The 12,839-nt window shown below is 36.2% G+C and overlaps 1 protein-coding gene and 1 long non-coding RNA gene across 2 annotated transcripts; both read right to left on the reverse strand.

Moving 5' to 3' along the window:
* Nucleotides 1-3,605: 3,605 nt before the first annotated feature.
* Nucleotides 3,606-4,611, reverse strand: LOC145000417 (uncharacterized). The gene is made up of 3 exons (XR_013661216.1): nucleotides 4,105-4,611; nucleotides 3,896-3,951; nucleotides 3,606-3,757 (listed from the first exon to the last, which is right to left on the reverse strand). It is a non-coding gene; the product is annotated as an uncharacterized LOC145000417 (long non-coding RNA).
* A 2,324-nt stretch (nucleotides 4,612-6,935) lies between these two features.
* Nucleotides 6,936-9,317, reverse strand: LOC145000422 (uncharacterized). Its single transcript, XM_078959652.1, has 2 exons — nucleotides 8,843-9,317; nucleotides 6,936-8,771 (listed from the first exon to the last, which is right to left on the reverse strand). The coding sequence occupies exon 2, from the start codon at nucleotides 8,424-8,426 to the stop codon at nucleotides 7,281-7,283; it is 1,146 nt and encodes a 381-aa protein (XP_078815778.1). The 5' UTR covers nucleotides 8,427-8,771; nucleotides 8,843-9,317; the 3' UTR covers nucleotides 6,936-7,280.
* Nucleotides 9,318-12,839: the final 3,522 nt, after the last annotated feature.

Consider the following 12,839-nt stretch of genomic DNA (forward strand, 5'->3'; position numbering starts at 1 on the left):
CGACATGTTAATCTCATATTATGTTCATCTCAAATTCAATGACGGGGATGCCGCAGATCATTGAATAGATGGTGAATCACCCATACAAAATTGTGTGGTCTCCGGCTAAAGTTACACTTGAGATTCGCGAGTCTCACATCATTCTCTACCTATACTCTCAAATTGACCTGACGGTTAACCACACGAGCTCCATCAACAAGTTATAAAGAGAATGTGCAATATTTATGGATAACATAAGATTCACTTTTATTTAAATAAAATGGGATTTTGTTTTATACTTGTATTTAGAATACCCCTTTCGGTAACTCCATTCTCAAAATGCAATAGGGTGGTGAGGGTGGTAAGCACGAAGCATATTAAAAACCAACCTCATTAGGAATCATAGAGATCTCCTTAAATCCCTACATTACAACGGGTGTGCCTAGTCGACGTAAGACCGACAATGTCAATATTTAAAATATGCAAGGATACATATTGCAATTCTCTTATACACATAATAGATATGGATCATATATATATATATATATATATATATATATATATATATATATATATATATATATATATATATATAATATATATGGGTTAAATTTAAAACCTTTGAATTTAGTTGTCTATTATTAATTCAAATTAATTACAAGGATGCAATATAATAATTAATAAAACATGAGGGGTTAATATTCAAATTTATAAAACTCTTATTATAAATAATATTAAAATATTAAAATCCATTAAATAATAATAAATATTCAAATTTAAAATATGATTAAATAATATTTATCCATACACATTTAAACAATATTTAATTTTCCAGATCTAATCCAATTAGGTATTTATCCATGCAAGATAAAGCTTGAATTCGAAAAATAAGCAAGATAAAAATCGATAATGCTAATCTGCTAAGTTCACGTCGTGAACTACTGTTTCACATCGTGAATTAGGGTTTTCATCAAATTACGAATTTTTCAATTAAACTTTCATCATTCAGTTCCAAAACAATATTTTTAGAAAACATGGATGTAGGGTGAAGGTAACCATGAACCTGGCTCTGATACCACTGTTGTGTAATATATGCATCAAATACACTCAATAACTAGGCAGCGAAGGAATCGAAACAACAAAACGATTTACCTAAGTGTACATGCAACCTATGGATCTATGACTTCATACTATTACTTCTACCCTATGAAATCCGAAAATACAAGGAGAAATACTAACTTCTTTAGTAGCTAATGACCTTCGAGCTTGACTCCTTGTGCGTGCCACTTTGTTTGGATGATGAGGATCCAAACTAGAATCCCTCTCTTGGTTCACACCCAATGAACTCAAAAGAGTAGAAACAAATATTAAACTAGAGGGATGAACTAAAAGAAAGTTCTTCCACAATGAAGGAAAAAGAAGGTGGCGAATACTCAAGCCAAAAATGAGCAACGAGGAATGAATCCCTATGCCCCTATTTATAGCCTTGGATACCTCCTATGGTTTTATCCTTCCACCCATGCGGGATGGGAAAGGCTATGAACGGAATTCCCTTTATCCACAGGGAACTTTCGTCCAACCCCCTTCCTTCTAGAGTTTTGGAATGTTCACTGATTAACCAACCATTGATTAACTCACATTCAACCCTTCTATTAATTAAACTGTTAATTAATTCCCAAATTGTTTTCTAATTAGTTTCTAATTAATTATTAAACCATAATAATTAATAAACTAATTACTCCTATTATTTGTTCCACTCAATTTTGAGTCTTGAGGGCAACCCAAGAGGACCCTGCTATTATTAGAAATATCACCAACCAGTTAATGACCTTGGACACACTTCCAACAACTACAACTACTGTATTTACTGTAATGTTATCTAGTTTTGTTGATAAGTTAGACTGTCTGATGACTTGGTTGTTCTGGAAATCCGATGCGACAATACTACCCTCCTATGATTACCTAATACATACAAGTTGTATATAACCGAGATCGAACAGACAGTTAAATGGGTGAATCTACCCTAAGCCCACAACCAAACAAGGAACAGGAAGTAAGACGGAAATCACACATTTCACTGTCTATCAGACTTCAGTTTTATCTAACCCTAAAGTATACAATGGGTAATCCCATAGCTAGTATCCCTTGAGACTGTTCATGAAAAGTATATTACTACGTAAATATATCATTGTTATCTACTTGTGAGTTTTATGACCATACTAATTGGACCGGTTAAACACGACGTTCTGTAGGCATCGAAAAATAATATGACATTTGTCCCCCGTAGACCTGCCGTTCCTACTGTAGCTAACAGCAAGGTGCGGGATTGTTAATCCCATATAGATCTATACACAAACTCATGCTCTCCCTCCAAGAGACTCTGGTCATAAGGGTAGACTTCCACTGGTACTTATGTATGTAGTCGAAGATGTGTCTCCCAAACTAGAATAATGACTTTACAAGTAATAATGTGAAACCCTTTTTATAAATAACAGATAAGTTTATAAAAAGATCCTTTTGTTCCTTAAGCTATACTTATTAAAGTTTATAAGCTTATTTCCATGTTCTAAAAATTTTCATGTTTTAAATACAGTTCATTGGTACAAAGACATAAGAAGCAATTTATATTTTAAAACACAACATTTCTTGTGTTTTACTTGTATTCCCCCCCCCCCCCCCCCCCCCCCACAAAACAATTAAAATGTTTGGAAAGATATGGGGGTATGAACTCACCTTATGTGAGTGATTCGATTGAAGACTGGAGTAAGGTTGTTATACTCACGAACGAAGTCTCGTAGCACATAAGAGTCCTAAATAATATATAATGATACATATAGGCATGAAATTAGTGAATCTAACCACAAAGGTGTTTGGAAATCAACCTAGAATGCAAGAATAACTCACCAAAAGAGTGTTGGAAGCAACTTAGGAGGCTGAAATGGAGTTCACGACCCAAGAACACTTGAGTGTTCATGGCCCAAACATGAAGGGTGCACAACCCTGATGAAGGTTCACGGCCCAAGATGTGAAGAAAAGAGTGTTCTTGAGGATGATACTTGAGAGAGAATAGAAGAGATCATGTCCAGAAGAAGAAAAATGAAAGAAAAATTAAGTAAACTCACTACTAGAAAAACAGTCTTTTACGACGCTCATTATGCGTCGTAAAAGGCTCAGACAACGCGCAAATGCGCGTCAAGGAAGGCCTTGTCATAAAGAGAGACGACGCGCATTTACGACGCTCATTTACGACGCGCAATTACGATGTGCGTTTACGACACGCAATGCGTATCAAGGAAGGCCCTGTCATAAAGGAAGACGACACGCATTTGTGTGTCATAACCTTACGACACGTGTGTTAATGAAACGCAATGCGTATCAAGAAAGCCCCTGTCAAGAAAGACCATGTCATAAATGAAGATGACACATAGTTTTGTGTATCATAATTTTAAATGTTTACAAAAATATTATTTATAGATTTACTAATTTTCAAATTAAATAATACATTACAAATCTCATAATACAAAATAAAATACAATAAATAACAAAGATAATTAATTTCACTAATAGGTAAAATACAAATAATTATTCCAAAAGTGAGTAAATGTTATAAAAAAAATGAACTCATTTATATACAATTGCATCATCTAGCTTACTATGTGCCAACAACTCTCTATGTGTTTACTTTTGCTTGAGTCTCGTTTCAAGATCCAAAATCACCTTCAATCACCCAATTAAACTCTAGATATTCTGTTGTTTGAAAGAAATTGGTGTTTGTAATCTATGAACAAAAAACGCAAAGACCAAGGTTAACATTTGCTATATAGAAAGCAACTGGACATATGAATATATAATACGCAACATAAACATTTTCATGAAAATGATATAGACAAATAAGTAAGAGTGATGATATTGATACCTTATTTACACCATTGGAGAATGAAATTTTAATTGGTTGATAGCAATACTTGACCTCTGAAAACAAATAAACAAAGGATCACATCATAATTAGCTTAATGAAGTAATTCTTATACATTGTCTCTACCAAAAGATTCATCATGGAAACATTTTTGTTGGAAATAACTAAACAAAAACCTAAATACTAGGCAAAAAAATTATAGTAATCACCATTTAGAGCAAGATGAGGAGTCCGATCAGGCCATATGAGACCATTTAAGCAGAAATTTAAGTCATTTGGTGTATCTCCAAAGTCACCACCATATGCCCAGTATTTGCTACCATCTGCATTTTCCTTGAGTAACCCCTAAAACCAGATGCTAATATTTAGAACTACCCTTTCACCACATTTACAATTTTATAAAATTTAAGAGATGAGTTTCAATCCTGGTCAACCCAATCCCAAATAAACCCTCCTTGCAGACCAAATTTGGTAGATCAATGCTGATTGGGTGGAAGAAATAAGCTGTAATGGATAAAAGAAACAAAAAAAAATGAACTGCTAACAGCTTACAGAATCTCATGATAAAAATGAACCCCTTCTATTTCGGAATCTTCTGACTCTGATGAAGCTTCCAATATACACTAGGAGCAGAAGCATGCATGAAAAGAGTTCAAAAAAAATATGGTATAGGAAAACAATACTGGTAAAAGACATTGTTGTGCACCATTATCATGTATAAGGTAAACTTAATCACATAAATAGCTATCAATCAAACAGAGCCACAAGTGTTTACCGATAAATTAATTCCCCCCTGCAACAGTTTGTCTTTGATTCCTCTGATTCACATAACATGATAACTCAGCAACAAACTCATGAGCTTCAGTAAGTTTTGAAGCATAATTATGTTTCATGTGAAGTACACCCCCTGGTCATCTTCCTTGTATCCAATAACGAATGTCATTCAGTTGTTTCCAGTCCTCATCAGTGAATTGCAAAGCTTGATTTCATCTTCCATTAAACCACACAGTGAAAAAATATTTCTCATTGAGAGAAAACTAATCAGCCCCACCTTGAGCTTCACTGATCCAAGGAAACCTTCCTAAGCCTTTACACGCAAATTCAGTTGCCTCTGGCTTCAATTGTTTGTGTATACTCTTTTGACCTCCAAACCCTCTATCAGTCGAAGTGTATAAACTTTACACACTTCTTTCCCGACTTGAAAGAATCATAGTTTTAGAATAGGAACAACAAGTTTGAACCTCAGAAGAAAAGTTAATCAGAAAAGAAAGGCTTCCATATCTAATGCACGAGCAGCAAAATGACAGGAAACCAAATTTGCAATAATTATAATTTCCTATTGAGATAGATTGTTACAGAATGGAGTTATAATACTATAAACCTTTATCAGCCACAACATTTATCATCAATTACTGTAAATGAAATATATCCACAAGGCGAATTCCAACAATATCAAATGCTTCCTGTTCAAACATTTCTTTAAAAATAAATCATTTCTCATTAGAAATATATAGTATCAGCTCCCGAGGCTTAATTAAAAAACCTAACATGATTTATGGAATAAACCACTTTTAATGACAAATCATTTCTCATTCAAGAAATAGTACCTGTAGGACCTATTTGGAGAGACATTGGGAATTCAGCCATTTCGACTCACTTTGTGCTACTAGTTCAATATCCTATATACACATAAACAAATGTTATTATTAATTATAATTCATAAATTCAAGTATTGGAATATCTTTTGCTTACCTTCACGATCTCTAGTTTACCAAGCTGAATGGCTAGTTCAAATCTACAATCAGGATTTGTAGCAACTTCTAAGCTTCATCAATCATTCCACGTGACTCCAAGAAATGAGCAAAACTATCGACAAAAAAAATATTCATATATTAAATTTATTTGGTTTATCTCAATCAAAATACAATGATACAAAGTAAGTTGCCATTATCAGACTATTATTGATCATTGATATTTTGACAAGATTGAGAAAAAGAGACATGCACTGCATTAAGGGGGACATGCCCTAAAGAAACAGTTGCCACAACAGCAAGAATTCATCCGATATACTACTATGCTATTCAGACTTGTTATTCAAGAAAAGGAAAACAAAAGAGTCGAATTTTAAAAATATAAAGATAGGGTTTTCGATTGATTGTTCAGAGAGATGTGTGGTGTGAAAGATATATAAATACATAGAAATTGAAGTGGGTAGGATATAAAAATGAAATGAAACCTTTTTGATATACTAAAGATGATCAGAACTCAGACAAGTTCACACACAATTCTACATAAATAGATTTGACCTAAATGTTAAAATAGTCTGTATATTACAGTTTCTTGCCGTTTTTTTTTTAATATAAAAATTCTGATTGTTTTGTAGCTAAGTAACCAAAAACACCAAAATCAATCACTTTTACCCAAATGCTCAGAAGTCAAAACGGATTTAATGTTACGAACAGTTGCAAAAGCATGATTAAATGGACATCACACATTAATTCTAGAGGAAGATTGTTAGATTGGATAAGCAATTAAGATTGCTAGATTGGATGTTCACCTTTCGCTAGAGGAAACCCAATAACAAGCATGAGTGCCATCATCATCAGCCACAGGAACCTCTAAATATTTGCTCACGTCTCTCCATAAACCTAAAACAACCCAGTAACAAGCATGAGTGCCATTAGAATCAATAGCAACTATTGATAATAGGATTGAAAAAACGCATATAGTCTTCAAGATTATCAGATGCTTCTACCAGCTCCAACTCTCCATCCTCATAACAAAGAGACTCAGGCTCTGGACTCAAACTAGTCTTTTTGACCTAAAAAAATATCCAAATTTTCTAAATGTCAATAAATTCAATCATAAAGAAGAATATGGTAATAGTTGTAGATCAAAAATAGGAAAGCATACAAGGATTCCTTCAAGATCCTGAGCAGAGTACGCATTCAAAAGCAAGAATATACAAACCATAATTTTTTTTGATAAAAGGGGAAAACCCCTTGGCAAAATATATTAAAAAAGAAAAAACATTACAAAGAGAAGAGGGCCACCGCCCCAAAAAAACTAGCTACAACCCAAACTAAACAACTAACTAGAAACAACAAAGAAAAAATACAAAAATCTATCTAATCTCCGCCAACCCATCCACTTCCAAGTCCAATTCCACTACAACAAGTGAAACCAAACATAGCTACTAAAATAAAAACCAATGATATCAAAAACAAAGCTCTTTCGTCTAGAACAATCTTCAAAGACATCAATCTTTAAGAAGCTCTTAAACCTCCACATTCCAGAAACCAAAACCCACCAACCTTCAAAGAAATCCCAAAAACACCAAAACACATTAAAAAGAATCAAACCCCTCACTAACCAGAAATTGAAGCTAATCATCATTAATTACATGATCCATGTTGGTATCCAGCCCCGTGATACTATCGGTAGATTCCACTTGATTCATAAAATTTTTATTAGCAAATTTATCCAATCCAAATTCTTCATACAAAGCTTCCTCACTTTCTTCATTGCAAGAATCTTGAAGAACTCCAAAAGAATTGCTAACATGTAAATTAATCGGAGCCACACCCTTAACATTTTGGTGGAACTTATCAAAATTTGAGTTAGCTTTAAAATCCCCTCCAGATTTTGGAACATAGCTCTGCGTAAAAACAATTTTATTGCCCACTTCCTCTTTTTTCAAATAATCCTGCTTAATTCCTTTATCACTAGAACTTCCTAAATTACCCTCAGGATATAAAGAACCCCCAGAACCTCTTCCCTTTTTATCATAACCTTTAGAATTACTACTTTGCCCTTTATCAACCAAATGAATTCCTTTTTTACCATTAAAATCAGAATTCTTCCCATTATACCCCTGCTCTTTTTTGCTACTAGCTTTCCCTCCTTGAACAGATCTGTTTTTCGACAAAATAGAGTTATTCCCATAATACCCCTTAACGCTATTTCCAGAAAACACTCCAAAATTTTTATTTTTTGGATTATTCCCATTTTGCCCCTGTATGCGATTACCAGCCTCAGCCCCTAATCTTTCATTTTTCGAATTATTACCACACTGCCCCTGGATCGCAAATTTTTTCCTCTCCCCTACAGCTGAATTAGAGCTGACTTTTGACTTATTACCTTTGTTTTTCTTCACCACAGTTTCAAAACCATCATTCTTATCCTTGACTTCTTTAGTGCTAGCCAAAAGAACTTGCATAAGATCAATAGAAACGCCTTCTTTACCTTTTTCTATTTTGCTTTTCTCCTCTTCTTCTTTCTTTTGATTAGCAATTAAAATTCCACAGTTAGAGTCCTTATGACCAGAAACTTTACAATGAGAACACTTTGAAGGATTCCAAGCATATTCGACTTTACATATGGAAATAATCCTTTCAAGGTGAAGAGTAGTTTGAATCACCGACCTCTCAGAAGTCCCCTGCTGCTGCTCTTCTCTGTTCTGATAAGTTGGCATGGGGATGGGGGGAGGTCCACCTATGGAACCACCATAAACAAAGCCAGGCAATACCATTTTCTTTGTCCCCTAATTTCCATAATTATTAAATGAAGCTGAAGCAGCATCACAGTGACGAAGTAGGGCAGAAGAGGTAGAAGAACGATTGTAAAACCTAAAGGATCAACATTAAAGACCTAAAAAAATCTAAAATTGAGTTCTAAAATAGATATGATTTCAAAAGACAGAAGAAAATGGATGGGCTGAGGGTTGTAGGCATCGAGAAGCACTTCGAAACAAAAAAAAAAAAAAACAAAAATACCTTAAATCTATAATTGTCTTACCCAGGTGTAAGAAGTCGGAGGGGTGACTCAGTGGACTGGTGTCACCCTTATTCGCATCATCATCACACCATGAGCAGCCCTAAAAAACCAAAAAAAAAAAAAATACTAAATTAGCAGACTAAGAAAAAATAACATCAACAAATGTTGTACCTGGGATTCAAAAACACAAATCCAATGTTTCGTTCTTTAATCTTGTGGTATAATGGGGCTTTATTGGTGGCAGTGGTGAACCAGAGAGAAGACGAGGGGTGGTGGGTGCCTAGTTTGTTATCGAACAGTAGGGGTAGAGAGAGAGATAGAGAGAGAGAGAGAGAGAGACTTTTAGTTGGTCGTGTATTACCTGCATCAAATTGAAATTAAGGGAATGTTGATTTTATAAGATGACTTTGAAATCACAATATGTATATGGATGTCCACAAATTTGTTGCTAAAACATGGAGAATCGACCTAGGTTTTCCCTGACTTATGTTCGAAAAACCATTTGTTGTGGTTAATGGAAGAGAGAGAGAGAGAGAGAGAGAGAGAGAGAGAGATTTGTTATAGATAGGGCGGAGGCGGTGAATAAGATGTTTGATGATACTGATAAGAAGGAGATCGAGTAGAGATCCGATGAACGAGGTGTTTGATGATACTGAAGATGAAGATGAAGGACCTAGGGCTTTTTCTTGCTAAGTAGAAGAGGCGGGGGGATTAATTTTTGGGATTCAATAGGCAGGGTTAATTTTCGTGGATTTCATTTCCCGCCTAAAACGCGTGTTTCACTTAAAAATTATAAAGCGACACATTTACATGACGCGCATTTTATGAAAGGCGCCCTCCGCATTTCTTTTTTTTCTTTTCTGACACTAATTTTAGGGCGCGCACAAATGCGTGCCCTCTATCCTTCAAATTTTGCAAAATTGACATTATCTTTTAGGGCACTTACAAATGCACGTTGTCTATCAGCGAGTGTCATTGTTTGCGCGTCATTAAAGGGCTGTTTTCTTGTAGTGACTCATATATATACATAGAGTTCATAGCCTAAGGAGGGTTCATAGTCCGAGGTTCACGGCTCGGAGTTCACGGATTCGGAGTTCATGGCTTCGGAGTTCACGGCTGCGAGGGTTTTATGGTCCATGCGAGGGTTCTCGGTTCCTAAGGCTTTTCTCTCCCAACTATAATACACTAGTTACAAGGCTTCAATACTATAATCCAATAATCCATCTAATTTAAGATAATGGAAGGAATAAGTTTGACCATGTTATCTTCCTACTACCCGCTATATAGAACCTATGGAATCTCCCCGTTTCGAGTATAGGTCCTCTGCTTTCAGTAGTATGGACCCATACTACCTGCCACATCTACACATACTTTCCACATGGATTGTCCCAGATTTTCTAAGTAGCTGCTCAACCTTCTTGATCACCAATCCCATCACACATGATCACTCTCCAACAAATACTCTCCTCTATCAGCGTACTTATCTGACTAAGGTATCCTCCTAAGCTCTTCCTAGATTCTCACACTTCTCTTCCATCAGCTGTTGAAGAACTCCCCATGATGCCAACTATCTACCTCCTGAATATCGTTATATTCACTTAGTAGTTGTCTCCCATCATCAAGAGTTCCAAAAATCACAAAGCAAGAAGCATTCAGGCATAGAATCATCTCCACTAACACATAAAACCCCTCCAGCACACAAATCCACTCTCTCTATCTACGACTCAAAAAGGCATTACCGAACTCATGCAACCCTACCTCTCGTGGGTATCTCACTACTCTCTCAATAGATTCCTCAAATGCACATCTAGGTATCTCTCCTAGATTACTGCTTTACTCAAGCTCTCTTTAAAAGATTCTTGCTAGGTACTCTTACTCAACACATACGCAGAGAAAATAGTAGATAATGTCAATCAATAGCATTCCCTAGGCTAAGGCAACACAAATCGAGAAACTATAGCCCTAAGATATGAAATAACTAGCCTATCCTCTAGCATGCATCCCTAATATCTCATGAATATCTCATAACACAAATAAGTAAGGGTATTTTGGGAAATCACCGTTCAGGCTCTGGCTGATTGTATACACTGCTCCAACTTGTTTTTCTCTTAAAACTCTTTCTCATTTAAAAAATCATTTCTTTTGAATTTTTTTCTCAAATCCTCAGTTTGAGTCCAGACACACCCGAAGGTACATCCGAATCCATCAAACCAAGGCTCTGATACCAACTTGTAACAATGTAGATTTTCAAACCAAAATTTTCATTTTTAAAACACATAAAAACTCATAATATATTTCTCAAAAACATAATTGTTTCAAGTCTCAACACAAATCCACATAAAAATGTCACTATCCCAGAATCATCCACATAGTCACGAATTGGTGTGTACAATCAAGCCGATGCCTTCCCGTGATCCTGAGAAGTACCTGAAACACATATCACACAACATGGTAAGCATAAATCTTAGTGATTTCCCCAAAATACCACATACACTAATAATAAGCATCTCATGGCTATAACTCGACATGGACCCTTCGGTCTCATGCGTCTCGGTGAATACCCTCCAGTCTCATGAATCAATGTGGACCCTCCGGTCATGTGTCTCAGTGAGGACCCTCCGGCCTCACAGCTCGGGTTGGACCCTCCAATCCTATATCTCAGTGAAGACCCTCCAGTCTCACAACTCAGTTTGGACCCTCCGGTCCGATCTCGATAAAACACATAATAACATAACATATATCACAAAGACAGAATTGCATAATATCACATAAATCAATATGAGCACATAGGACCCTCCGGTCGATAACTCAAATAAGACCCTCTGGTCATTCGGTATTACCACTCAGGTAAGTATAGTGAGAAAACTCACCTCGTAAGCAAAGCAAGGAAACTAGATACCCCTCGCATAGCCTAATCTCCGCCTACACGCAATAAGCATCTCTAATTAACACTTAAAGATTACAACATTATATAACTCATGCTATTCTATCTCTAACTCTTGGTATGGGTAAAAGACCATTTTACCCCTCCATAGCCCCCATAATCCCTGCCTTGACCAAATCCTAAAGTCAACAAAAGTCAACTGTCCATGTTGACCCGACTCGCCGAGTGCACCTATGAGACTCGTCGAGTTCCTATTGTTCCTTATAACATCGTGAAAACCCCAACTTAACTCATCGAGTTTTCTTATCAACTCGTCGAGTTACACTTGTCCAGACTCATCGGGGGAAAACCCTAACTCACTCGTCGAGTCGGCTCATTGAATTGGCGATTCCGCTCAATTTGTATTCTCATTCAGACGTTTTAAGGCAGATCTACCACTCCAAACTGTAATTCTAGTCTCCCAAGGCTTGATTGTTATGTAAAGCTTCGATCTTTACGTTCATGCACGACATATTTTCTCCATAGTGCCAATACAAGCTCTAACAAGGGTTTGGTGCTCATAGGATTTCCTCTAGCTCTTGGGTCTTTGGGCTCACAAGACCTCCTACTACCCAAATTTGAGGTTTTAACCTCAAGATATGCTCAAGGGACTCAATAACACAAGAAGGATGGGGAAAAAGCCCTAGAACTCCCCAAACTAAGATCTCACAAGGAAAAATGATCAATACATCATCTTTTTTTACCTCAAACAGAAGCTATCCATTAAGAATCTCTAGATCCAAACGCCCTTCTTTTCTCCAATCCTTGATGCTTTCCTCTTCTTCTCTCAAGGTGCACCAAAATGCTCAAGAGTCAAGATACCATCTCCTTCTCACACAACTAGCTAAAAATCGATTAGGGTTCTTCACAGTGCTCAAGGGTGATGAGGGAGACGGAAATAAGGGCTTAAGGCCCTTTAAATAGGACTCAACCCCAAAAAATTAGGGTTTCCTCACACAGCGCCAACTCGGCCAGTTCGACTCTACTCGACGAGTTAGGCACACAACTCGTCGAGTCACTCAGTAAACCCCAAAAATAAATATATAAATATTATACCTAGGAGTTAGGACGTTACACTTAGTGTCTAAGTCTAGAAGATCATGGGATGATGTGACTTCCAATGGGATGCTTGAGAATGAAGTGGCAATTACATCAAGACTGCAAGTTACCACCTCTTCTTGATCCTCATTGTCTCCAGTGAAGAGACTTGGATCACATTGTAACAACTCTAGTTTAGTATTGAGA

The sequence above is a fragment of the Lactuca saligna genome, chromosome 1 (genome assembly GCF_052625555.1).
Source record: "Lactuca saligna cultivar CGN05327 chromosome 1, ASM5262555v1, whole genome shotgun sequence".
Taxonomy (NCBI): domain Eukaryota; kingdom Viridiplantae; phylum Streptophyta; class Magnoliopsida; order Asterales; family Asteraceae; genus Lactuca; species Lactuca saligna.

Coding starts and splice junctions, on each gene's coding strand:
- LOC145000422 (XM_078959652.1), bottom strand. CDS start 8,426: ATGGTATTGCCTGGCTTTGTTTATGGTGGTTCCATAGGTGGACCTCCC.